Source organism: Podarcis bocagei (genome assembly GCF_964188305.1).
Source record: "Podarcis bocagei genome assembly, chromosome: 5".
In the NCBI taxonomy this organism is placed as follows: Eukaryota; Metazoa; Chordata; class Lepidosauria; order Squamata; family Lacertidae; genus Podarcis; species Podarcis bocagei.
In genome coordinates, this window is record NC_138129.1 from 72,459,105 (window position 1) to 72,485,462 (window position 26,358).

General features: G+C 45.7%; 1 protein-coding gene and 1 long non-coding RNA gene across 3 annotated transcripts in view; one reads left to right on the forward strand and one right to left on the reverse strand.

The window, feature by feature from the left end:
• Positions 1 to 1,028: 1,028 nt before the first annotated feature.
• On the reverse strand, positions 1,029 to 25,959 carry LPAR3 (lysophosphatidic acid receptor 3). 2 transcript variants are annotated; one of them, XM_081194086.1, is made up of 3 exons: positions 25,496 to 25,959; positions 12,800 to 13,556; positions 1,029 to 2,867 (listed from the first exon to the last, which is right to left on the reverse strand). In XM_081194086.1, the coding sequence occupies exons 2-3, from the start codon at positions 13,533 to 13,535 to the stop codon at positions 2,539 to 2,541; spliced, it is 1,065 nt and encodes a 354-aa protein (XP_081050212.1). In that variant the 5' UTR covers positions 13,536 to 13,556; positions 25,496 to 25,959; the 3' UTR covers positions 1,029 to 2,538. The 2 variants fall into 2 exon arrangements, with proteins under 2 accessions (XP_081050212.1, XP_081050213.1); XM_081194087.1 differs by lacking the exon at positions 25,496 to 25,959 and adding an exon at positions 15,467 to 15,501.
• Positions 25,210 to 26,358, forward strand: part of LOC308586950 — a 28,343-nt gene continuing 27,194 nt past the window's right edge. Inside the window, exon 1 of the long non-coding RNA XR_014008164.1 lies at positions 25,210 to 25,421. This is a non-coding gene — a long non-coding RNA (uncharacterized lncRNA). The remainder of the gene's footprint in view (positions 25,422 to 26,358) is intronic.

A 26,358-nucleotide genomic window follows, 5' to 3' on the forward strand; every position in this document is an offset into this window, starting at 1 on the left:
GGGCACCCTCTGCGCCCTGCCCCCCCCCCTCAGGTCACGCTCCGCCCCCCTCGGGAGCACACCCGCCCTCAGCAGTGCGGGCATATGCATGTACCAGCAGTTTGGAGGCAAAAGGGAGAGGCATGACCAGGCAGTAGTTAAGAGGATGAAAATCCATCATGAGAGAGGATGTGATCTTTGTACAGCAGGCACCTGAAACAGAGAGACAGGTTGGTGATGTTATAGGATAATAGTGAGGGATATGGCAGTCAGGAGAAACTGGACCTGCAAGGGCGTGCACAGGTATTAGATGAGAGCGGCAGACTGACACAGAGATGTATACAATTTTAGATCTTGGTTACACTAATGTGAGCCAATGACATGCCTAATAAAATAGAAACAGGGCATCCTGGAATTAGGCTTTTAAATTTTCACATTGCACTATAGGTTGGCGTTGTTGTTGTTTTTTTCACTTCTAAGTTAGCTAGCTGTGTGGAACTGGGCAATCTGTATCATGAACAATGGGCATCATTCCTTCAAGGCTTAGCCTTCATCTGCTGGGCCCCAGGAGATCTAACATCAAATTCCGGTCTTAATTCTTCTTGCCACAATGCCCTGGTGATAATTATTTGGCAGCAGTGACTGCAGATATCTCTGAACACAGATAATCATTTTGCAAGCAGGTGTCGTTAAGAGAAAAATACTGGGCTGATGGACTGGTTTAGGCATGCTATTAAGCCAGACCTAAGTAGGCCTGGAACTGTGTTTATTTTTGTTTTCATGCAGGGAGCATGCAAGAAGAGAAAGTGCAGTTTTCTCTTATTTGACATACTATTATTTTGCAATCCTAGGAGATGCATAATTTTAAACATTCATGAATTTGAATAAATTAGCACACGCTAAGAAGTGGTATTTCTCTCCCCAAGGTAGGCGGCAAATTCTGGTCCTGTTTTCTGGCAGCATTTAGAGGGAAAGTTGTCTGCATTGCTTCTAGAAAAATCCCAGTGTCTGAAGATGGTCCCCCAAAAAATGAGGTACCCAAACTCAGATATAAAGCATTGCATTTATTTACAATTCTGTACCATCGCCTGAAGTATACCACTGATCTCACACACAGTCCACAGGAGATAAAACCACTTAAAAAGTACAGTGTGAAAATTAATCTATGCACATAAAAAAAATACTTTGAAATAACAAAAAGTATGATCCCATGCCTTTGCAAGAAGTTTTTCCCTCACTAACTTGAAAGGATTCAATCCATAAATCACAAAGTGCACATATAGTCTTGCTTATGTCTCTGTTATACAGGTCTAACGTTCACCACACAACAGTCTAAATCCTTTTTTTTTTTTTTTTAAGCCGGGACTTTTCAGAAACTCAAATTTAATAACCAAACTTCCAACATCTTTTGTGCTAGCAACTCAGGCCTGAACTTGTGACAGCTGAAAGGTAAGATCAGAGGCTTAAAAATACCGCCATCAATCCTCATTGTCCCACCTTCAACTGAAGCAGACAGTGGTTATTTGGCTTGTTTCTTTAAGAGCAAACAGTTCTGTCCCTACGAACAAGTCACAAATGTTGCATACGCACGGAATAATATGTTATTGGGGGACTGGCTGCCTTTGCGTGCAATTAGTTTATTGCAGAAATCTCCTGAACTCCCCCACCCCATAATCACAGCTTGGAAGGAAAATCAGGATGCTCAGAAATCATTACATTTACTGGGATGGGGCAGGGGAGCCAAATAAGAGCTGTTTTGGTTTTGCAACCCTGTTACGCCATGAAAAATATTTATAGAAATGTTTACTGGAGGAGCACAAACACCATACCACACAGGAGACTGAAGAGCCCAGTCCAATATATGGTTACTCGGGAGCAAGTCCCACTGAGTTCAAAAGGGCTTTAGGGCTGCAATCCGAAGCAATGAATATCATTTGGAAGCAAACCCCCACTGAGCAAAATGGCACATACTCCAATGTAAACATGCGCAGGGACAGGCTGCAACTTTGGTCTGGATCTCACAGTATTGAATAGCCCTCCATACAACAAGTAAAATAAAATAAAACAAAAATATTTCCACGGAGAGAAATAAAACATGACTCAGAAAGCTAGTTTACAATTCTTCTGCCTGATATCGTAGTTCTCTATGTGGAGATGATAGATAGATAATAGATATAGATAGCTAAGCATTTAGATGTGAGAACCAGCCTCATCTCAGCAGTCTGTAGTGGTATATGCCACACACAGCGGTAACTCGGCCTCTGAAGAATGAGGACTCCACAATGCCGGTTGTACAGTTTTCCAACTTTAAAAACACACACTGCAGAATAAGTCCGCTCCTTCTATTCTTCTCCATCCCTTCCAGCATATTCCCCCTCTCATCCAATAATTATTTACAATGATGTCAGGCCACACTAGGGTTTGGGTTTCCTGGCACACAGAGTATACACTTCTGCTGTTTCGGGATTATGAACCCAGCTGGTTCAGTGCTCAGTCCGCTTGCATCCGCTGCACAAGCTACAGTCCACTTCTTAAGGAGGAAGAACGAGAGAGTGTGGCTCAGGTGTTTCCTTTGCCACTGATTGTCCCTTGGGTGATGCCATTTTCTAAGTATTGACTAGAGGTGTCCATACTCCTGTTGAGCACCGTGGAGGGGATCCGCGAAGACCGGCGCTCCGGCCTCTCCTCAAAAGAGCAGATGATCATGCGCCTCATCGTGCTCGACATCTCGTCGTCTTTGTACGAGTAAATGATGGGGTTCATGACAGAGTTCAGAAGGGCCAGGAGGAGGAACCACCGCTTCACATTCTGTACCTCACAACGAGTGCAGTTCAAGCCGTCGAGAAGAAGGACGACGAGGCCGGGAGTCCAGCACACAACAAAGGCACCTATCAGAGAGAGAAAGAATGGATGTGTTTGTTTGTTTGTTTGTTTGTTTGTTTCAATTTGTTTGGATTTGTTCATTTGTTTGCATTTTGCTGCATTAAGCATTTGGGCTTAGGACAAGACAAAGAGGACTACATAGCCTCCAATCTTCCTCAGATGGAAACAGGAACATTTCTCACTCGCCCCTCAACTGACCCCCTTCAACCACCCATTTTTTGCCACACAGACCTCCCCCTGCCACAGAGCATTTACATCACCAATGGGACACAGAACACCCACCCCCCACTATCTTGAGAAAACCACTTAATCCAGATTTTATTTCATTCTTTGGTAGATTTACAAAACGAAAAACATGTACCAATATAGTGGTACCTCGGGTTAAGTACTTAATTCGTTCCGGAGGTCCGTTCTTAACCTGAAACTGTTCTTAACCTGAGGCACCACTTTAGCTAATGGGGCCTCCCGCTGCCGCCGTGCCGCTAGAGCATGATTTCTGTTCTCATCCTGAAGCAAAGTTCTTAACCTGAGGTACTATTTCTGGGTTAGCGGAGTCTGTAACCTGAAGCGTCTGTAACCTGAAGCATATTTCACCCGAGGTACCACTGTACATAAATTTTAGAAAGGAGCAAGATTAAACATGGACATACAAAGCATTAAAAGAAGAAAAGAGACTCTGCTCTACTCCCCCTTTCTTCCCGCCCAGGGCAGCCCTACCCTCTGCCTGCCCCTCAGAGCCAGCACATTAAGTGGGACTGGGCCTTGCTGGCGATGGCAGCCTCTTCTCCTCATTGCCTGCTCTCCAGCAGTTGCTTCAAGCTGCCCAAGGGAGGAAGCTGGCAGCAGTGGCCATGGAGAGGCCATGGGATGCTTCCTTCGCAGCCGTCACTGGAGGAGGCAGCTGCTGCTCAAGACAAACACTGGTTCATTCCTCTCCCCGACCTCAGCAACCCTGGTATATGCATGGAAAACCACGTTGCAAAATTCAGAGAAATTATGGATTTTGAAGGATGGCTGTGTTTCGATTTGAGCATTGTTTCAAAAAGTGCAAATTGGGGAAGTTCACCTTCAAATGCAAACCGAGTCGAATTTCTTTCTTGCAATAAGTTGAGAAAAACTGTGGTTCGTTGCCCATTTGTGATAGTGCAACAACCCGTTTGCAATATTTATCTCCTGTCTCAAAACACCTCCCGGAACAATGTGCAGACCAGCCAAGCATGCAGGTTGGTGACGCTGGTCAGAATCTATGAACCAACACACACGAGCACTGCATTTCTTTTATTTCATAAATTTGTATTTCGTTCATCAACCCTGCTGGGTTCCCAGAGCAACCAACAAATCAGGAAGACTAAAACCACACAGTAAAACAGACAAACTCAATTAATATTTATGGAACAGGCTAATTGTATCACTCTTTCATCTCTGGTGCCGGCATTGCCGGTTTGTCATTCCATGCTTCTTAGTGCAAAAAGAGAAAGAGAAGGAGGGAGGGAGAGAGGCCAGAGCTAACGCACAAACCAGCATGCGCTTAGCTCAAGCCACAATTGCTGCCTATTTTACAAAAATAGGAAAATTACAGCTCTGCACAAAAGGCAGGCTGCAGAGGATGCACAGAGGAAGTGCTGCCCATTTATGTGTTGTTGTTTAAAAAAATCAAAGTCAAAAGCTTACATTTTAGGAAGCCTTTTCCCTTCTCCCCTAAAGCCGGCAAAGAAATATTCCAGCAAGTTATGCCAGCGCTCTGTTTCCCTGCCCACAAACCATGCAAATGTAGGGCAATGGAAACCTAATCTGAACGGGGACAAGAGTTCAAATCCCAGTCCTGCAGTCACCTTGAAATGGGCAGCTTTATTTCAATTCCCCTATCATTGTTGCAGGCATTGTAAAAAATGCGTATGGTGGTGAGACCTAACTGTGGGCAGATCAATGCCATAAATTCAAAGCACATGCCGTTCCTCAAAGAATCCTGGGAACTGTAAGTTTGACACGGGAACTGTAGCTCTATAAGGTGAAAACTACAGGATTTGGGGGTGTTGAGGTGCTTTAAATGTACTTTAACTGTATAGTGTGGCTCTGCCCTGTCCCTCCCTGCATTCCACGTACAGGACAAGTCCAAGGCCAAGTACATCTCGATCACTTTTGAAACAGCTACTCAGTTCATTTGCACAATACAAAAAATGTCAGTGTAAGCTATATAGACGTAAGCGATACGAATTTATACGGAGAGAGAGACCTTTTTATTTGCTTTTTGGTTTCTGCAAGCATCATTTCTGCTCAAATATAAGCATGTTAGGACAGACTGCCGATCACTCTTCAGCTTAGCAAAAACCAAGGTCATGTGTGGACTTGCCTGGAATGTCACCTCCTTTCCTTTCAAAAGGCTGCTTTGCATTTTTCACTGGGATGCTTCTGCGCAAGCTACATGCAGTGAAGCATCTAGAACATGAAAAAAACAACAACACTGTGTTGCTGGATCAGACGAAATATTCATCCAGTCCTGTCCTGTGTTTTTAAGAGCAGCCAACAGGAGACCGCTGAAAGCTCACTCAACATGACCTCCTATTCATCCTTAGATGTGAATTCCTACCGTAGGTGACATTTCCATTTACAATCATACCTTGGAAGTCAAGTGGAATCCGTTCTGGAGGTCCGTTTGACTTCCAAAATGTTCGGAAGCTCCTGTAGCCAATCGGAAGCCACAGAAGCCCCGTCATACGTTCAGCTTCCAAAAATAGTTCGCAAACCGGAACACTCACTTCCAGGTTTGCAGCATTAGGGAGCCAAAACGTTCGAGAACTAAGCTGTTTGAAAACCAAGATACGACTGTAGCTGCACTGGCTAAATAGACCTTTCCACCATGGAACGAGGTCTGAGCATGCTCACAAACTTTTGAGAGTCTAGAAGAGTATGGAAGAGTAGTGAATTTCATGAGACAACAGCACACTTTATTTTCTTGCCTGCAAACCTATAGGCAACTGATTAGGTGATCCTGAGTTCTACTATTATAAGAAAGGAAGAAAATATTTTATTTTATAAACCTCTATATCATGATCCAGCCGCCACGTAAAACACCTACTTGTTAAACAAGCCAGCCACGTATCAACCCATTGTTGGAAGTTGGCTTCTTTTAAAATTGATGAGTGTGCCTTTTAAACCACGTTTCGTAGTTCACATGGCAAGGAATGAAACTGAAAGCACAGTGAATTCCTGATCACCTGGACTGCTTAAAGTGCAACTGAATACTGGTTTATTTCTGCCTCCTGACTGCAGGGGTAACATGAGAAGGGAGTGCTTGAGCCCAAAGTATCACCTAGGTTTGCAAAGGCTTCTGAACTAAACCATGGTTTGGCATTATGTGCACATTGGACCACTGTGCCTCTATTCATAGATTACTTGTGCAATTGATTGATTGTACTTATTAACTACTTTAGGCTTCATTTCACAGGGAAAAGCAGGGAACAACACAACCATCAAACGCAATGAAGCATCTGTTGAGTGGATATTTGAATAGACAAGCGGTTATCTGGATCACTTTCTGCTAAATCTGGATCTGATCACGTCCAGGACAAAGAAAAAGCTGGGGACTATGGAATTGTGGGTTGGGATCCATGCTGTGTTCTTAAGGGAAACTCAAGTGGGAGTGGGGAATCACGAGGGGAAAGGAGCAAGATGAAGAACAAAAGGGTCGATGATAGGGCTCTCCCCTATCTGTCCAAGGGTCAGAGTAACACAGACATTGCACACGTAGGTCAATGGAACTGGCAACCACAGCAAGTAATTTCTGTCTAACGTTATCTAAATTTCTCTACCACTCAATTGGGTAAGCCTCCCAAGAAGACAGCTATCATTATCCAAAGATATGAGAGCGCATGATAAAATTGACTCGGTGGAAATATTTGCTAGTCAATCATAATAATAAGACAATGAGCGGATAAGAGTTTTTCTTCTTTTTTCTCGTAATTCTGGGACACGGGGTCAACCAATAAAGCTGAAAAGTGTAGATGTGGGCCAGGACAGAGAAAGTGCCTCTTCCCACTGAGCACAGCTAAGCCAAGGAACTCACCACCACAAGATGTAGTGAATGAGGACTATCAAATTGGAAAGTTTTTTGTAGGGGAGGAGGATACAACTATTGGTGGCTGTAAAACAAGATGAGAGGCACCATGGCTCTGAATGCCAGCTCCTGGAGAGCAGTAGAATAAGAGGGTCAGCTAGCCCTTATTTATGGATCAGGTTAGCTCTGGAAAACAGGATGCTGAAAAAGGCAGCCTAGAAAGGGTTCTTGTAATCTAGATGTTGGCATCACATTGGAACAGAAAGAAGCAGGCAGAATGGCAATAATGCAGAACTATTTCTGGTCTGTTTTCTAGGAAATGGAAATATGAAATGAATTCTCACACAGGCTACAAGTCTAAACATCTTCAACAGCTGACAACCAGAAAACCGTTTCAGATAAAAAGGAAGGCACTCAAAATAAATTGAAGGCATTGTGACTAAAATACGTAGTTTCCAGAGAGTGGAAACTGTCATTTAAAGAAACCTAGCTAGATTCTAATCTCCCAACATAATAGGAGAAGGAATCAGAAACATCTGAAAAGCAACTGGCATGACGTCTGACTGGAGTGAAAATGCTGCTCTCCTGAGCAAATTAATAGGCTATAGCTTACTGCGAAACTAAGCCCTTATCTGGCCCTGCCAAAATTTATGGAGAGCGTTGCCATCCATTTCGGTATGAGCTGGGTAAAGTCACGGCAGTGCATTATTTTACAAGCGGTTTGCACCAGCGGGCTCTGCTTTCCCACTGAAAGGCAGCAAAACATACTTGAATCAGTGCAAATATGTGCACTGGGAACCTTTCATCCAGAGGCAATTGCAATTCTTGTTAGCAGTACTTATTTGAGGAAGGCTTATTGGGTATTCGTTCTACTTGCTTTCCTGCTCAGGTATCTTTAAAAACTAAGTAATAAAAACCAATTGCCACTACAAGTTTTCAGAATTAGGGTTGAAGCCCCCTTTCCCTGGCAAGACTCTTTGCCCCTGTAATGACTGCAGAAATTCAGCAACCGAAGTTCTCGTTATCACTGTGTATTCAGGCCAGGAAAACAGTATTCGCTTCTTAAATTTCAGCCTGCCATGCTGCTGGTAAAAAGTGCAATAGTTTTGTGGGTGGGTCGTAGATATATAGAGTTCAAAAGCTTACGGTAGGTATTTAGGGTTGCATCTTCTCTGTATTTAAAAACTAATTTTTAAAGGTTATGCCTTACTGTAGCACAGGGGTAGCAGTCTTAATAGGATCTGGAGGGCAACACGTTGGCAGTCCCTGATTGGCACCACAATCTGAAATGGCATCAGAAGGCCTCAGGCTATGCAGAGAAAAGTTAGCTCTAAGCAAGGATTCTCCACTGACAAAGTCAAAAGGGCACAATCTAGGTCACCGCCAAGATACAGCAAAAGCTGGCCGGAACTCTCGGAACCGGAATCACCAATGGCAAGTTTGATATTGACCCAAGATAGTACCCCACTCCCCACTAGGTGTACAGTGGTACCTCAGTCTATGAACAGCCCTGTTAACGAACTATTTGGGCAACGAACTCCGCAAAACCGGAAGTAGGTGTTCCGGCTAGCAAACGTTGCCTTGGAAGCCAAACGGTGGAAGGGCACCAGCCTCTGTAGGGAAAGCGCGCCTCGGTTTAAGCATGTTTTGGGTTAAGAACGGACTTCCAGAACAAATTAAGTTCGCAGACCGAGGTGCCACTGTACTTCTTTGTCCTCTCCCTTATAAGTGAATGGATGACGTTCCCTCATACAGGAAGAGGAAGTACTGCACTGAGGGGGTTGAAGAGATGCCCCTCACAGTGGACATGTTCCAGCCATCAGGAGATGGGAGGCGCAATGCATCTGTGCACATGCGCACACACACACGCACACACATGAACAAACAAACCACAAAGCCCCCGAAATACAATTATCTAGGTATATACACACAACCAAACCATAAAGCCCTTCTTCCATTTGTAACCTGCTCCTTGTAGTAGTATAGTTAAAAGTCACTGAAAAGAAATTCCACACCCTCTAACTTTAGAAAGTCTTTCTCTGATATCAGAAGTGTGGCCATTTCTTGTGGATTACTCAGCAGTAAGAGAAAGGTGATGTTGCTTTTTACTGTGACTTCGGCATTCCTGAAGAAAAATTATGGGGCTAAGAAGCCTGAACAAACCATGGCTCAAAACACATCTTGATGCTATAGATGCGTAAGATTTGACAAATAAGAGAGCAAAGCTTTTGCTGGGATTGTGTTGGTTCTGGTGTCCTGTAACCTGTCTCCCAGCATGTCCAAACAGGCAGGGAAAAGAAGGAGAGGAAATGTAAACCACCCAGGGAAGAAAAGAGAGAGGCGTGGGAGGATTTCTAACCTCCCAGAATGCACATCATGGTTTTGCTTTAAGCAAACAGATTGTGTTGCCTCCTACCAATGGTAATAGTCAATAATATAAGACTATATGGGGTAGGGACATAGCTCAGTGGTAAAATGGTAAGTGTGCTTTGCATACAACAGGTCCCAGTTTCAATCCAAGGCATCTCCAGGTAGGGCTGGGAAGAACCCCATCTGAAACCATGGAGAGCTGCTGCCAGCCAGAGTACACAGTACTGAACTAGATGGGCCAATGGCTTGACTCAGTATAAGGCAGCTTGCTATGTCCATCTACCCCAGTGCTTCCCAAACTTAGATCTCCAGCTGTTTTTGGACTACAACTCCCATCATCCCTAGCTAGCAGAACCGGTGGCCAAGGACGATGGGAATTGTAGTCCAAAAGCAGCTGGAGCCCCAAGTTGGGGGGGGGGGACTGCTCTACCCAAAGCTATCGTTTTGTAACTACTAAAGTCAGCTGAATTGACCCAGTGGAAAAACAAATGTGCCTCTCAATGGGACAGCTGTATTGCAGAAGACAATCCCTACTTTGAATTCACTATGTCAACCACAATGTATTTGTTTAGATCTAATAGCTGGGTCCCCGTCCCCCTCCGCCTTTCCCACACATACTTTGTGTTGCGCTACGAGAAAACAAGGCCTCCTTGAGAAATTCTGATGCCAGACCTAAGCAGCGGAGTCCTTGGGTCTGGCATTCAATAGATAAATGGGCGAAGCATTCGGACTATGAAAAGAGAGGCCGTCCTCCATGTTACAGATATCTTGCAATGTTACAATAGGGTCAGTAGCGGTCTCCCCCAAGGCACAGCAATGCTTTCTTTTGTTACCTCCTATGAAAAGGACATGGCATGGTTATGAAAGAAGCTATTCGGTGCCTGACAGGCAATTGCAACATGAATAACAGCCATGGCAAGATGCTCAGGGTCACCTCATCTCACTTAGCATTCCTTGACTGTTATAATATTTGCACTGCACACTGTAGATGCCCAAGCATGTGAGAATGAAAATTCAATACTAGATTTGGTTTGGATATAAAGGTGTTTTGTATAACAGCCTTCCCCAACCTTCAACCTGGTGCCCTCCGGATGTTCTGGCTTTCAGCTCCCATCAGCCCCTTAGCTAGCATGGCCAAGGACAACAGGAAGTTGTAGCCCAAGATAAACAAGAAGGTACTACATCAGGGAAGGAAGCTGTATTTGGAGTCTTCCAATCATGGGACAGGATTCACCTGCCAGTAATTAGAATAGAGGCTCTATCTCAGCAGGTTTTCAGAACCTGGGCACTAGGGACAGAGCAATATAATGATTGTGAGGAGAATGAGCTCTGGGGAGAGGGAATGGGTAGAAGGTGATACGCTTTATAAACAGGGGAAGTTAAGATCTATCACAGTGCCTATAAACCACCAGAGAGATTCTAGACTGGCCTTACTTATAAAAGGACTGCATTTCAAGTTGGAAGGGACCAAACCTTCCTCTTAATACTGTGGTTGAATTGCGGTAAAGGTAAAGGTAAAGGTACCCCTGCCCGAACGGGCCAGTCTTGACAGACTCTGGGGTTTGTGCGCCCATCTCACTCTATTGGCCGGGGGCCAGCGCTGTCCGGAGACACTTCCGGGTCACGTGGCCAGCGTGACAAAGCTGCATCTGGCGAGCCAGCGCAGCACACGGAACGCCGTTTACCTTCCCACTGGTAAGCGGTCCCTATTTATCTACTTGCACCCGGGGGTGCTTTCGAACTGCTAGGTTGGCAGGCGCTGGGACCGAGCAGCGGGAGCGCACCCCGCCGCGGGGATTCGAACCGCCGACCTTTCGATCGGCAAGCCCTAGGCGCTGAGGCTTTTACCCACAGCGCCACCCGGTAAAAGGCACTTAATGAAACCCCCAAGTTCCACACGCACCCAACTCCCATCCCCATTTTACTCAAATCATACCCATCCTATAGCCTTCCTAAAGCTGTAGCTGAAAGGATAACCACAAAAAAGGGTTAAAGGGCCAATCTATGGAGTAGATTGAACCCATCTCAATATTTTGGGACGCAGTGAACAAAAGTTAACAAGCCCACAGATTGGTTGGTTTATTTATTTTTTGAAAACCAGGGCATCAGCCCAGCCACATCATTTATGGCCAGGACGTTAGAGTGAAGGGTGTGTAAGAAATTTATTATTATTACTATTATTACTATTATTATTAGCCTGACAGAAAGAGTGAACTAGCTTCTCTTTCCCTACCCACCCACCCACCCCCCCAAGTTTACAAGAGTTGATGTGCCTGGAGGCAATTCCAACTCATCTCAGATGACCATATATTTAGGTTAAAGCCTGATTCCAACCTAATTTTTTTTCTTGTACTACTACCAAGTATACTAACAAGCTTCATATGGTTTGTGAGACTTTGGGCTTCCTCTTGGGATCTTTTGCTCTTTGTTGCAAAGCTGTTGGTGCCAATTAATGCAATCAGACATATTGCTGCTATTCCTAGTTCTTAGGTTTTCCATCAGTGTATCCACCACCTGTGCATGACCTAGGGATGGGATTAAAATTCAATTCAGCTTGTATTTAAAGCTATCAAATTCGCACTTTATGAAACAATATGAGAACCAAAACGCAACTTCTACAAATTTTGTGATGCAGTTCACTAAACAAATGCTGACTAAAATGCATATATTAGAGGAAAGTGTGCATAAAATGAACATACAATATTAATAAAAGAAAAACACACGCAAATTATGCATTGTATTAGGAGAAAATGATTGCAAAGAAGTAGTCAAAACTGCATGTAAAAATGTGTTTATGAATTCACACTAAAATGCTAGTGAATTTTCCTGGTGATTTTATTTTTGGCTGCAGAAATGTGGAGAACCGAATTTAAAACTGGAAAAATGAGGAACCGAGAGAGCCAAAATTGACAGATCTGTCCATCCCTGTGCATGACTACCACAAACCCTAGAGCAGAATAGTAGGGTTGGGTGGGAAGTCAAGCTATCAGCATGAATGTCAGAAACCCTAAAGGAGGAGAAATGCACAAGCCACCTCCTAAGATATTGCATTTGAAGAAGGGAGGGTGTTGTTACCATACCTCACATTTATAATTTTTCAGCATGCTGGGAATGCAAGAAGCTTGCAGATAGATACATCCTCCATCTGCAGTTTAAATGGCTCTGTTTACCCACTTTGTAAACTAAAGCTGGTTATTATTCATAAGCAGCCTAATGATTCATAAGCAGCCCAAGGCCAATAATCAGGTCAGTGGCTGTGTAGGCCTCCCATGGCACCACGAACATAGATCCAAGAGAAAGGATGGGGCATGGAGTAATAACACCCTCTTGCAGCTGAAGACACATGGTGAGTTTCCATCCCAACATCCCAGAACCCCCATCCTACGATAAGGACAAAGTGGGCCCTAATCACTGGAAATGTAACCACAGGTGGCTCAACCAAGATCTACTATCCTTCTCAAATTGAATGATGATTATACAACACAAGCACATCTGCCCTCCACATCCTCTTACCTAAGACCGCCATGACTGTCTTCATAAGTTTCATTGGAGTCCTCCTGCGGCTGATGGATCCACTCGTGTGCGGAGATAAAACATTCGTTTTCCTCTGGACGTACATGTAGATTCTTATGTACACCACCACCATGATGAAGAAAACCCCCAGGTTGGAGACGGTCCAAAATATCAAGTAACTCCTGCTATAAATAGGAGCCAGCGAAGAGCAGGTTGAGATGTCACACAGGCAGTTCCAGCCCAAGGTGGGCACCGCGCCCATGAAAATAGCTATGGCCCAGATCAACAAAATGAAAAAGGTGACCCTCTTCTTTGTGAGGTTGCTGTGGACCCTCATCCGAACAACAGACAGGTGGCGCTCAACGGCAATGACTAGCAAGTTGGCCAGAGAAGCCGTCAGGCTAGTGTCCAGAAGTCCCTGTCGCAAAAACCACCTGTTAACAGTTAACGTTTTGGAGACTGGGCCAGTGTTGAACATCAAGAATACATAAGCGATGCCTGCAAAGAAGTCCGCAGCTGCTAGGTTGGCTAGCAGGTAGTAGAAAGGGAAGTGGAACTTCTTGTTTTTGACCACAGCGGCTATGACCAGTGAATTGGAGAGGAAAATGAAGAGGCAGAAGAAGGCCCCGAAACATAACACAATGACGAGAGTTGTCCCCGTCCACTCATCTGCTGTGGCTGTATTACTCCTGTTATAGAAGAAGTCCATGCGTTTATCATAGTGGCATTCATTCATCCTGGATTAGAGTATGGCATCCTAGGGGGAGAGAAAAAGAAAGGAAGGTTTAAAAAAATGGATGATAGGAGTGGTGCCATCTTGGAATTGCCATGGATAAGGAAGCTGTCCGAAACAAATATTTCTCACCTTCGAAAGTCAAATTTTGCAACTACACAGGTTACGTGAAGCAGGCAAGCTAAATCCATTTATGTGCACATTTATGCCTTTTACTCCGGTTTCAGAACCTTGATGTTTTTAGGTAGAGTCCTTATATGAAAATGCCCCATTTTAAGAGTTCCTACACGCCACAAGCAAGCCACGTGTCAGATTCCAGATCCAAGCACATTCAAAACTCTTCCAAACGAATCAGATACTCTTTGTCATTTTATAGCAAGACATTCTGAGTGCCCGTTAATATATAAAAAAAACCCAAAAAAAAACCCCCAGAGCATAAATTAAATATATAAATGCCTTTACAAACGGCTTATTTATGTAATTAAATGTCCCAAATGTCCCGTCCATGGATTTAATCACATGGAATTTACTAAATTTATTACATTTCTATCCCACCGTATTGGTCACAATATCAGGCACATATATTTGATGTGATGAGCAAGAGGCACCTGAGCCTTTCCCAGTTTTACTAAGGAGTCCTGCCCCGTTCTTTAAGAACTCCCAAGCCTCAGGGGAAACATTTGGAAACCCTTCAGGGCAATCAATCAATCAATCAATCAATCAATCAATCAATCAAATGTTTAAGAGATTAGGAGTGGCAATTCTGCCACAACCTTAAAAGCAAGTTCTGTTTCACTAGAAGTCGTGTTTGTTATGTATATTTGCATATATTCTCTATAATTTGTATGCTAGGTAATAATTTTCACTCTCCTAGGTTGCTAGCTTTATTTAGGCACACAAGAGTCAGCTAAGCAGGCATCGCTCGCCGTTTCTAACTTAAAATGTGCGCACTGTGTGCTAATTGTGACACAGACACCCAGGTTCTCCATTCCTCCCAGTTTATACTGCAGAGCGCATGGGTGGTCGGTTGAAAAAAATTAACAGAGCTCTCGCACTTCTAACAGCTTTGTGGAACAGAGGTGAGAGCAGCCTTCAGTTTGTAAGAACCAACTTCATTTCACCGCCCCCAGCTGAACCCCAAGATCTAACTGGAGCCAGGTACAAAAGATGTCCACTTAGAATTAAAGAACTTTGCGACCAGGAAATAGTTCTAAATCCCAGAACTGAATGGACCTTGCAGCTCTTCCACACAACAATCCAATCCTGGTAACCTTTGCTTCCGCTTCCTTCATTTCAGCACTGTAATGTGGAGGGACGGGGGCATTTTGTTGTTGTCATTGTTAAATACTGGGGGTTTAGCATCCTTGATGGTCAACTTCAAATCATCCAAAGATCTACCACCCTACCTTCTGTCCACCCCAAGTATAGGAAGTGCATTTCAGCAGGTGTAGTATATAACGCCAGGTAAACCTGCTGAAATCCCTTCTGGTACACAGTGGTGAAAGGTGCAAGAAGGAAATGCTTTGCTAAGCTTGAAGCCATCACCTTTGAGTCAGGTAGGCCATTACTTTTGGGAAGAGCAGCAGACCTGCCACAATTTATGCAACTAAGGCCTCTCCTTATCCCTCTATCACTTGCGAACCATAGAACTCACAATTTTCCTCCCTAGTTGCTATAGCTACTCAAATAGCACTAGTGTTGCTCATTCCCTACCAGTCTGATCCTGTCCTCTTCTTGTTCCTGTCAACAGTGTGTTGGCAAGCGCATGAAGAATCAGGTTCCCTGTGAGGTAACTTCAGAGTTTGAAGACTTAAAGGAAGAGGAAGGAATACAGAAGCCAATGGTGAGGGAACCTGTGTCAGCCAGAGGACTGCATTTTTTTGTTTCTGGACAAGCTTTTGTACAGAGCCAGAGGCAACAAATTTACAATTTACCTTTGTATCATATGCTGGTTTCTACACAGACCTCCCATCCTTCATCTAGGCAAGCAAAAGATATCATCAGAGTTCAAGGGTACATTCCAGTCAGGCAAAAAAAAAAAAAACAAAACAAAAAAAAAACACTCAAGGAGGCTGTGAAGCAAGACTGCTGAGGGACATAGCCTCAGGAGAAGTGGTGTGGTCTGGGGAGAGTCTTGAGGGCCAGGCAGAGAGGGCAGGAGTCTCCTTGGGATACGAAGCCCTATAAACAGAGAGGATGCTTTGCTTGATTGAGCAACCTATAAAGCCTTGCCCAAGGTAAATGAACAGAGGAAGGAGGCCTCCAACAACCATGTCAAGAATCACATGTGTGCTGTTAAGCTTCCCTGGGTCAGTCCACCCAAACATTTTGGCCCTTTTTCTGGGCCTCAAAACAACTGAATCAAAGACTAGCTGGTGACCTTTGGGGCTCCTCTGAGCCAGACCCTTCCTTGTTGAAGAAGAGCACTGGACCTCCATGACTGTGATCCATTGGAGCTCATCTCCACATGCTCCTACTTACCCAAGGAAGAATCGCAAGGTTGGAAAAGGACGGGCTCATTTGTTTCATTGTGGGATTCCATGAAAAATCTCTGCCACCCCTTAATTTATATAAAAACATAATAAAGCATAAAACATTAAAACAAACTTCCCTATACAAGGCTGCCTTCAGATGTCTTCTAAAGGTTATACAGTTACTTATCTCCTTGGCTCAGGGGGGGGGGTCGCATAACTTCATACCCTCCAACATTTCTCCAATGAAATAGGGATGTCCTAAAGAAAAGTGGGACATTCCGGGATCAAATCAGAAACCGGGATGGCTGCTGTAAATCCAGGCCTGCCCCTGGAAAAGAGGGACACTTGGAGGGTCTGATATTGGTGGACATGTTACTTTTTCCAGAGGTGTGTTTGAGTGCACAGCCTTTAAGGTCAGGTGGAACTTATGTTATTTGCAGAGGAGGGTATAAGCAGTCCCTGTCCCGTCTAGTTTTCAGGACTCTGGGTAATTCTGTAGATAATGCCTCACCAGGACTTTCCCATGGCAGAAACACCTTGCCTGCATTGTTATTCACAGGAAAAAGAACATGCTGCCTGTTCTTTACAGACACTGTGTACTCAACTTTCTGCTTTGCTTCTGCTGTATTCTCACAGAGCCACCGACCAGGATTTCAGCTGAAGGTGTGGGTCTCACCACCCCACATGCGTTTCAAGTCCTGAAGTGCACAATGGATAATGGCATCATCTCTAGAAAGGTGCTCATCTTGCACAGTAGTGCTTCATGCCACCCACATCCTCTGCAAACGGGGGTGGGGGGTGGCAGAACCCCTAAAACGGCATGCGGGGTGGGATGTGTGTGTGTGTCATTCTGTCTGGCAAGCCGAACTGCTTGCACAGATGGAACAAGTGCAATGTTGAATTGCACCCCCTGACTTGATAAGGAGCCTTCCCAAGATGCAAAACTGGGAGATGGGAAGCAGCTATGAGGATTAGGGTCCTTGCATTCTCAGCAACATGGCCAAGCTCATGGGTGCGATCAGGGGCGTACGAAGGGGGGCGGAGGGGTGGTCCGCCCTGGGCACCACTCTGGGGGGGTTGACAAGATGGCCAGCTGCTCCCCCCCCAGCTGTAGAGCAGCCGAGGGCGCATGCACAGTTAGTATGGGCGCCGTTCGCGTAGCATCCGTACGGGCTGCCGCGCATGCGCAGTCCATACAGATGTCGCACATGCGCCGCCGGGTGGTTTGCCCCATCCCTCAGCATCCCACCCTGGGTGCCGGAAAGGGTTCCTCTGCCACTGGGTGCGGTCACACCTTTTAAGTCAATAGGTAACTCGGAAGAAGCAGCTGCGTGGAACTAGAGGAGCTACCAAGAATGCCAAGAAAACAGCAACATAAATGTGAAATATGAAGACAAACGTTTTGATTGGGGTTTGATAATGTTCCTTTCACATCAAGAAGTGCTTGCTGGATCAGGCCAAAGGCCTGTGCTCTTGCACAGCATCTTGTTTTCACAGTGGTCAATCAGATGGCTGTGGGAAGCCCTCAAGCACAAATAATGTGGTCATCTTATACACACAGCAATGAATCATTAACTTTTCACTTAGTGTAACAATGCAAAACGCAAAATGATTTGTAGGGAAAGGGTTTGCAACCGGATCTCTCTGATGGAGTGCTGGTTCACAAAATTAATGGTTTTCTTTTTCTTTCTTTCTTTTTTTCAACACTAGAACATGCAGGCTTATTCTTTAAGAAGAAGAAGAAAAAAAGATAAGTATATCTTTCCTGCGCTGGAATATGCAAGATTTCTGGTAAAAATGAAGACACAAAACATTTCTGGATTCCATACATACATACATACATACATACATACATACATACATACGACTATCTCAAGGGCTGTCACATAGAAGAAGGAACAAGCTTGCTTTCTCCTGCTCTGGAGGGCTGGACTTGAACCAACAGCTTCAAGTTACAAGAATGACCACTCCCCACATTAAATGGGGGCGCCCTTTGCGTGGTCGCGTGCAGCCCCCTGGACCCTATGCAGCACCATTAACACAGGCTTGGCTTCACCTTCCCCAGGTGGGGTACCTGGAGGTCTCCACCTACCTCAGCCAGTTGCCCAATCCCGCCTGGGGAGGTGTTGCCAAGGTGATCAGGCCAGGTAGGGGGAGGGACCACCCTGCCCACACACTAGGGGGAGGATCTTACCTGGGAATCGTGACTAAACATGTGGGGAAACGTTCTGACAGGAAGAGCTGTTCAACAGTGGAACAGTCTCCCTTGGGAGGTTGTGGACCCTCCTTCCCTGGAGGTTTTTAAGCAGAGAATGGATGGCCATCTGTCATGGATGCTTTAGCTGAGATTCCTGCATTGCAGGGGATTGGACTAGATGACCCTCAGGGTCCCTTCCAACTCTACAATTCTATGATTCTATAATTTATAAAAAGATAGAGTTGGGGGTAAATACTTTGTGCAATATAACTACCTATGAAAGTGTGCCAAGAGTAATAATAATAATAGGAAAAATAAATTTATAAATAGAAATAATGGAAAGCAATAGCATTTTTTTAAAGCTGGTTTTCAAAGGCAATTCTGCCAAGTAGGCAAAACCTCAATTGTTCAAGCATCATCAGCTGTTTGAAAGACTGGATAATATTTGACCATGATCACATAACATCTGACAAGTTAGTTTGATTGGTGTGTTGGCCAATCGTAACAATGTCTATTGAATACTGCAACTATTTAAATATATTGTACAGAAGATACCTTTGAATAATCCAACTGAAAAGCAGTCCACAAGTGTGTCTTATCATCACTTTATTACTTCCCAGGCGTGAGTAAATAATTAAAAGTCAACAGAGGCGAGCCACACACGGAAATACAATATTATGCAATGCTAATGTTAGACATTGTGGGCCATTTTTGTACCATACTCCCCTAGTTCAAAGCTACTGCAGCCATGCTAAAACCTGTTAAGGGCAGACACCCAGTACATCTCTAGTTACCACAAATTTAGACTCTGGAGACTTTCATAATTTAAGATCTTCTGAAATTACGGTTTAGGAAGTCTATACATGGCATCTAACCTAAAAACGTCATGACAAAGCTTTCATTTAAAGACTCCCGGAGTTGAGGACTAAAGAAAGAGTTGGCATCTCAGCCTGTAATGAGGAAATAATCTCAGCATTTAAGACATTATAAAGCCGGTCTCCATACTATTTACTAAATATGTATGTTCCAACTCCTTTCGTCACCATCATATCCTTTCCCCCTTAAGCTTTGCTCTTCACCCGGGCAGTATATACTGAGAGCAGGATTGGGAGTCAGCAGAGATTACTGGATTGAGCCTTGATCGGGATGACTGGATACTTCAACATGTCGGCCAACAAAACAATACACAGCTGTGCAGAGTCACCATATCTCAGCCTCTTGTCTTCTAGTCTAGACAATTCAATACCAAATCAGTTGCAAAGATATTGCTACTCTTCATACTGGGAACACAATGCAAATGAAGCTCCCCACCACCACCACCACCACCCAAAAAAAGCATAAAGGATTTCAGAAAAGCAGTTTCATTGACCTGTGGCAGCAAAAGCACACTTGCCAAGATCCAGAGGGGACATTCCATGCTCAGAAACTGGGTTGTACACCTGGGGGAGCCATAGTTCAATGGTAGCGCATCTTGCTTTGCATGCAGATTGTCACAGGTTCAAATCCCAGCCATACCTCCTGCACTCCATTCTGCAGCACTGTTTGGCGCCCCTGCAGTGTGGCACCCAGTGTGACCACACCAGCCTTGTGGGGATGATTGGGCAGATAATTCAGCAAATAAAAGTGTCTTCTGGAGGGGTTGGTGGGGAGTTGATGAGCAGAGTGGGCGGGGGCACAGCCCCTCCGGTATTCCTATATCTACACTGCCCTCATTACAGGAGTTTGTGCATGCATGTTTGGGCCACTGCAAAAGTTGCACCAACCATGCCTGCAAACGTTGTTTGCATTCTGAAAGCAGGAAAAGAGCCAAAGTGATTTTTGATCTCGTAAAGCCACGAGCAGGCGCCTTCAAAGTCCCTGAAATGTCTTGATTACAGTGGACTGAAAGTAAAATAAGAGTCCAACCTAGACAAATCTAGGATTTGCAGCCTGGTACAGGGTATATTTTCGTTTCGCTTTCCAGTGCACATCCAAAACTTATATAAAGAGAGGAAAGATAAAAATACCCATGTTGCTATCAATAGCCATCAAGCCATAAGCACTATATCAAGCATGTTTTCCTCTATTTCACACATTGCATAATTAAGTAGCTGGAATGAGTTGGGAATAATGTCCAGAATATTTCATTGGAGAATGTGACACATGGTGTAGAATTTTAATTCAGAATGTTCCTAGGTTGTTGTTGCTTTGGCTTTCAGACAATATCTTAATTCAAATCACAGGTGAGACACATTAAAAGTCCAATATCAATGGAGCTGATAACAGAAAAACTTCATTTGAGTTGGTTGGGCATATCCACACCACACATGGTATCCTGGGAACTGCGGTTTGCCAAGGGTGCTTGGAATTGTAGTTCTCTCTGGGTGGGTAAACAAGAGTTCCCATAATTCTCTGGGGGAAGCCATGTGCTTTAAATATACGCCATGCATGTGACCAAGTCTGAGTCTTTTCTCATGGCAGAGAATGTTTCTTCCAGTTGAAACTATTTTTTACACGTGTGACTAATCTTCTGCTGCCCCAGTAAGTATAAATAAGAATAAAGATAACATCAACTGTTCGTCTCTAAGGTGCTACTGGAAGGAATTTTTTATTTTGTTTCGACTACAGCAGACCAACACGGCTACCTACCTGTAACATCAACTGTTCTGACACAAATTAACAGTATCGGAAGTACTCTTGTTCAGATTGCTGTATGCAAAATCTTATTCTTCCTACACTGGAAGAATGAAGGGCATGTAATTTAAAGTGGAAAAGTTTACACTGTTGACTTGTTCTCTTAAGCCCTCTTGAAGCAGGAGAGGGGTGGGGACCCTTCTTCAGCTGAAGCACCACATTTTTTCTCACAAATAACCTTCTGAGCGTCAGAAGCAAAAGGCTGGCAGGGCCAGAGGCGAAGTGGGTGGGATCAGAAGCAAAAGTGGGTGGAACAATGGGGTTGACTCTCACCTTTGCAAAGGAGGTTGCAATCAAGCCACACAAAAGCTTGACGCTTCCACCTGCCTGCCAATCTTGCACCACGGCAAACATGCAAACGTGCATCATTGCCATAGTACGGGGCGTATTCCAGCTTGAATGTGGGCTATGATGAGATCTGAGATCTGGCCAGAGGGAACTTGGGGCGGCATTTGGCCCATCAGCTACAGGTACCTCAGTCAGTAGAGCATGAGACTCTTAATCTCAAGGTTGTGAGATTGAGCCCCATGTTGGGCAAAAGATTCCTTTCATTGCAGGGGGTTGGACTTGATGGTCCTTGTGGTCCCTTGCAGCTCTGTGAAAACTGTGCAAATCCTGATGTAGAAAAAAAAGGCAGGAAGAATATGCTCAGCAGCAAAAGGATGATGTGCGTGAGGAATGCTGAATCCTGACCCAAACCAATGGCTGCCTCCTCACTGCGCTCTCTCTCCAAGCACTTTATTCGCAGCTGGAATGAGGAAAAGGAACACCTTGAGACACAGACTGTAGGCAAGTGAGCTGCAGGCAAGGAATGAAGTCCACAATCCCTGAGGCCAGCTAATTATGCTGCCAAGTTCTGTCCCCTTTTTGTTTAAAAAGAGCCCTGTTTAAACGAACGGTTCCACTGCCATCACATCTAGCTTGGTCCTTAGACTTAGGACTCAGCTACATTAGTCAGAAAACAGCGTTTTGAATGCATTATAAGCATGCAACACAGGATGGCGCTGGGGAGCAAAAAACATTCTTTGCGATTTCCCATAGTGTTTTTTCCCCTTCATTATAAAAATTTAATTTCTGACTTATTTATAGCGTTTCCCCCCCCCCCCGTGTAGATCCACCCTTAGTGAAGAGGCAATTAATGCTGTAAAGAAGTAATATCCAGCCATCCCCAGTAACACACTTACAATGGAAAGCCACCGCAAGCTGCAAGTATTGTGTTACATTGTGTTACAGAAATTTTACTAAAAATTTCTCAGACAAGCATGTACTTTATTTAGTATAATTTTTAGGTCATTTACTCACCACCCTTAATTTGGAAAATCTCAGAACAGTTCTCAAATCCAGAGCAGTTTAGAGGGTAGACACAATGCAAGTAGCAAAACACACACACAGAGAGAGACTTTAGCTCCTGGCTATATTTGATAACACAGTGAATTCATCACTGTTATCGGCCTCAGCAGTGGCGAACCTTAGAGCATTTAATCTCCACTTGGTGCCACTCTATTTCATGCCTCGATTAGCCAACAATTTGCCTTGCAATAGGCATTTGCCCACAAGGCTCAGTGACTTCAAACTCTGGCTTATAATCAATTACGTCTATTTGCTAGCCTTCCCGCTCAACAGTAAATGGAAAGGATTGCCGCGAATTCATTGGCGTTATTATTGTTGTTGTAGTCACAATTATTATATTATGTTATGTACCATTAGCCAACTTCCAAATGAATGTAGGTACAGAGGTTAGGTTAGCACGGCTGCTTAAGTGTATAATACTTTGCATGGCTGACAAAAAGAGTCTCATCCTTAGGGACACCGTTCCTTAAAAAGCCACCCTCTGATTGTCACAAGGAAGGTCCAAGATAAGGGAAGAAGCCAACCCTTTGCATCTTATCTGAGGCCTGACAATGCAAGAAAAGCCCCTGCTAAGTCCCAGTCTGCAATCACCCAAATGAATGATTAGGTTTCAGCCTTACAAGTCACCCAGGATTATTACTGGATCCTGGTTTAAATATATCTGGCTTTCCAGGCGCTCTTATAAACATATATCCCAAAAGAAGGCAGTTCCATTCCTGTTAGTAATATTATCTCTCAGGGTTGGAGCCTTATTGCAATTCTTTCCACTCTCCAGTAGCCAAGGATTCAGCCTTTTCCAGTGCTACTGCCTGCCCATGAAGTGAGCTGGCTAGGGATCACAAAGCGATTGAAAAGGCGACTGGGACAAGGCACTCAGCACAAAAACAAAGGCAGCGCTGCAGCCCTAACTTAAGACAACCTGTCTATTCAGCATTTGTTCTGATTGGTTTGCACAGAGTTTGCAGGGAGGTTATACAACATCAGCTGTTTATTGAGCATTTGCAAGTACAGTGGTACCTCGGGTTAAGTACTTGATTCGTTCCGGAGGTCCATTCTTAACCTGAAACTGTTCTTAACCTGAAGCACCACTTTAGCTAATGGGGCCTCCCGCTGCCGCTGCCCCGTTGGAGCACAATTTCTGTTCTCATCCTGAAGCAAAGTTCTTAACCTGAGGTACTATTTCTGGTTAGTGGAGTATGTAACCTGAAGCGTGTGTAAACCGAGGTATCACTGTAGTTCTGTTGTGCAAGAGCACCATGTTCACTTTAATTGCACAAACTGAATTTGCCAGTATGTGGTTGAATACCACCCTCAAATTAGCAACCGTCTGGAAGGACCCACTGTCTGGATTTTGAAGAAGAAGAAGAAGAAGAAGAAGAAGAAGAAGAAGAAGAAGAAGAAGAAGAAGTAGTGTGTGTGTGTGTATTCTAGCCAGATTAGCATTGCAGTCAAATGATGGATGCGGAACTGCAAACAGAGAGGGGGAGAGGGAGAGAAAAAGGGGAGAAAACACTTTTACATTGGCCCCAAGGCGGTTGGATGAATAAAGCAAAGGTAAGAGCTTATGCCAGAATGGCTTCATCAGAACCAAACATGTTGCAGAGGAAAATCGAAATGGTGGCGCTCAATGGATTGTGGATGAGGATTACCAAAAAAACCCCAAACATCTGCCCTAGCTTGGCTGCATCAGAGTCAGTCACAACAACAAACAGGCATTTAGTAGCCCAGAGACCTGAGCGTATGAACATGGGCAATTGCCTGCTGCAATGATACACTTACTCTGAAGTCCATACATTAAATTAAACACACTTCTTCTTGGTGGTGATGAGAAGTTCATTCTTCCCTTGTTGGCAATCCTGCCAGCTTTGCTAACAAGACAAGGGCAGGTCACGGCTGCTCCCATCTCTAATTGCACACCTGCCCTCTCCCTCTGAACGCAGGGGCGGATTTGGGCAATACGGCAACCTGAGCAAGGACAAATTTTGGCACACACACCCAATATGACAAATAGGTTTCGTTATTATTTTGCGCCCCCTTGGCTCGGCGCCCTGTGAGGGGGGGGACGACGACAGCCTGCACTGCCCTAAATCCGGCACTGCTGGAAGGCTCTGCCTCAAAGGTGAAGAAACCTGTGGCCCTTTAGATCCAACTTCTCCCATCAGCCTCAGCCAGCACGGCCCATGGTTAGGAAAGATGGGAGCTGCCAGTCTGGAAGGGCTCACAGGCTCCCATCTTCGCTCTACCTGCTGGAAAAAAAGCCTTCTCTCTTTGGGCAGTGCTGAAAGGAAGCCTGGTTCTAGCTGGGTCACCCTAGAGGGAGCGAAAGGTGACCCCGGAACTCCACCAGGAACTCCAATGGAGGAGCAGCCACCATTTCTGTCTGTTCACTCACACTTTCATGCTCTGTCCGGGCAGGGTGATGGGGCCCAATCCCCCAAACAGCACCACCCAGAAGCATGGGCAGAGGCAGGGGGTGGCTGCCCCACCACCACCACCACAAAAATCAAGTAAATAAATAAAAATACTTAGAAATTGTAGAAAGATTTTGACAGATTTTTCTGAGCTACCTTGGGTTCCAAAGAAAGTAATTTGAAACAACTGCTGTTGAGACATTTCCTTCCGGATCTGCTAGACAGAGGAGGGCGACTGATGGGTGTCCTGGCCCCCACCCTAACATAAATCCTGGCTACACTCATGCTCAGAGGGAGAGTGCATGCAAGCAAATCATAGAATTGCAGAGTTGCAGGGGGTCCATAAGGGTCATTAAGTCATGCAGGAATCTCAGGCACGGTCTCCCATCCAACTTGGAGCCGCACCGGACCCTGCTTAGCTTTGCAACTGTGCTAGCATCGCTAGGAGAAGAAGGGAAGCTGCTCCTTCCGTGACTCAAACTGGAGAGGAGAGAGGCGTCCCGCGTTCCCGATCCCCGCTGTCCTGTCGCTCCCCACTGGCCCGGAGAAAACTCTTTTTCCTTGCTTTGCACGTTGTCCACCCTCCTCCTCCTCCGCGCGCGCCTCAGCACCGCGGCGGACGCTGCTGGGCGAAGCAACAGTTTGGTCTCCGCGCGAAGCCAGAGGCGCTTGAAGAAGGCGGCGGCGGCGGCGCTCGAGTCCGAATCCCCGGGCAGTTCCTAGCTTCCCACTGGGACCCAGCTTCCACAAGTGGAAAAGGCGCTGAGAGGGGAGCCACAGGCGTGTCAGTAACCCTTCCCTCCCTACCCCACTCCCTGCTCGCCTCCCCTCACGGCAGGGCGCAAGCCCCTCACTCACCACAGCAGCCTGCGCGCGCGCGCCTCAGTTGCAGCCTGCCCGCATGCCCGGCTGGCACCCGCCACGCCGCCCGTTCGCTCTCCGGCGCCGGCTCCTTCCCGTCAAGCCGGACGGTGCACGGTCGACGTTTTTGGCGGCTGCGGCCCCCAGAGCCGCCGGCGTGGGCGTGGGCTGCCTCCTTCCCCCACCGAAGGCGGCGCGAGGGCGGGGAAGCCTTGGGCGAGCCGAGGCGCCCTCCGTCGGTCAAGGCTGCCTTCTGGGCCGGCGCTGGGAACGTCGCCGCGCGGTTTCTTTCGCAACCTGCCGCTCTCGGGTCCTTCCCATTGGGCCCTCGGTGGTTTGTTATGGTTTCATTCGCAAGCGGAGGGAACTTCTCGCGGCGCTGCTCCCGAGCGAATGTGGAGCAAGGCGCAAGGGCAGCAGCGGTAACGGGAAAGCCCAGTCGCTGCTGCTTCGCTTCCCTGCCTGCTCCCGCCTCTTTCCTCCTCCTCCTCCTCCTCCTCCTCCTCTCCCAGTCCCTCACAGCCACGAGTGAAAAACTCCTGCTCCTCCTCTACATTTTCTTCTTCTTCTCCCCTCCCCGCACTTCACATGCGTGCAGACTCAGTCAAGACTAGCCCCCCCCCCCCCAGGGCAAAGGGGGCAGTGCCCCACCGAGACCTGGGCCTGCCCTCACCTTCTTACCTCCAACTGGTCCAGGGATGGCACTTCCTCGGCGTTGGTGTTTCACTTGTGAAACGGGCCTTGGTGAGGATGGGGGCAAAATTCGAATGCGTGCCCGTGGTTCTGGCGCCACCTCCTGTAGGGCTTCCTGCCTGGATGGGGCATCTGTCATGGACGCTTTAGCCCAGATGCCTGCATCG

Coding starts and splice junctions, on each gene's coding strand:
- LPAR3 (XM_081194086.1), bottom strand. CDS start 13,535: ATGAATGAATGCCACTATGATAAACGCATGGACTTCTTCTATAACAGG. Junction 2,868..12,799: donor GACAGTCATGGCGGTCTTAG/GTAAGAGGATGT, acceptor TCTCTCTGATAG/GTGCCTTTGTTGTGTGCTGG.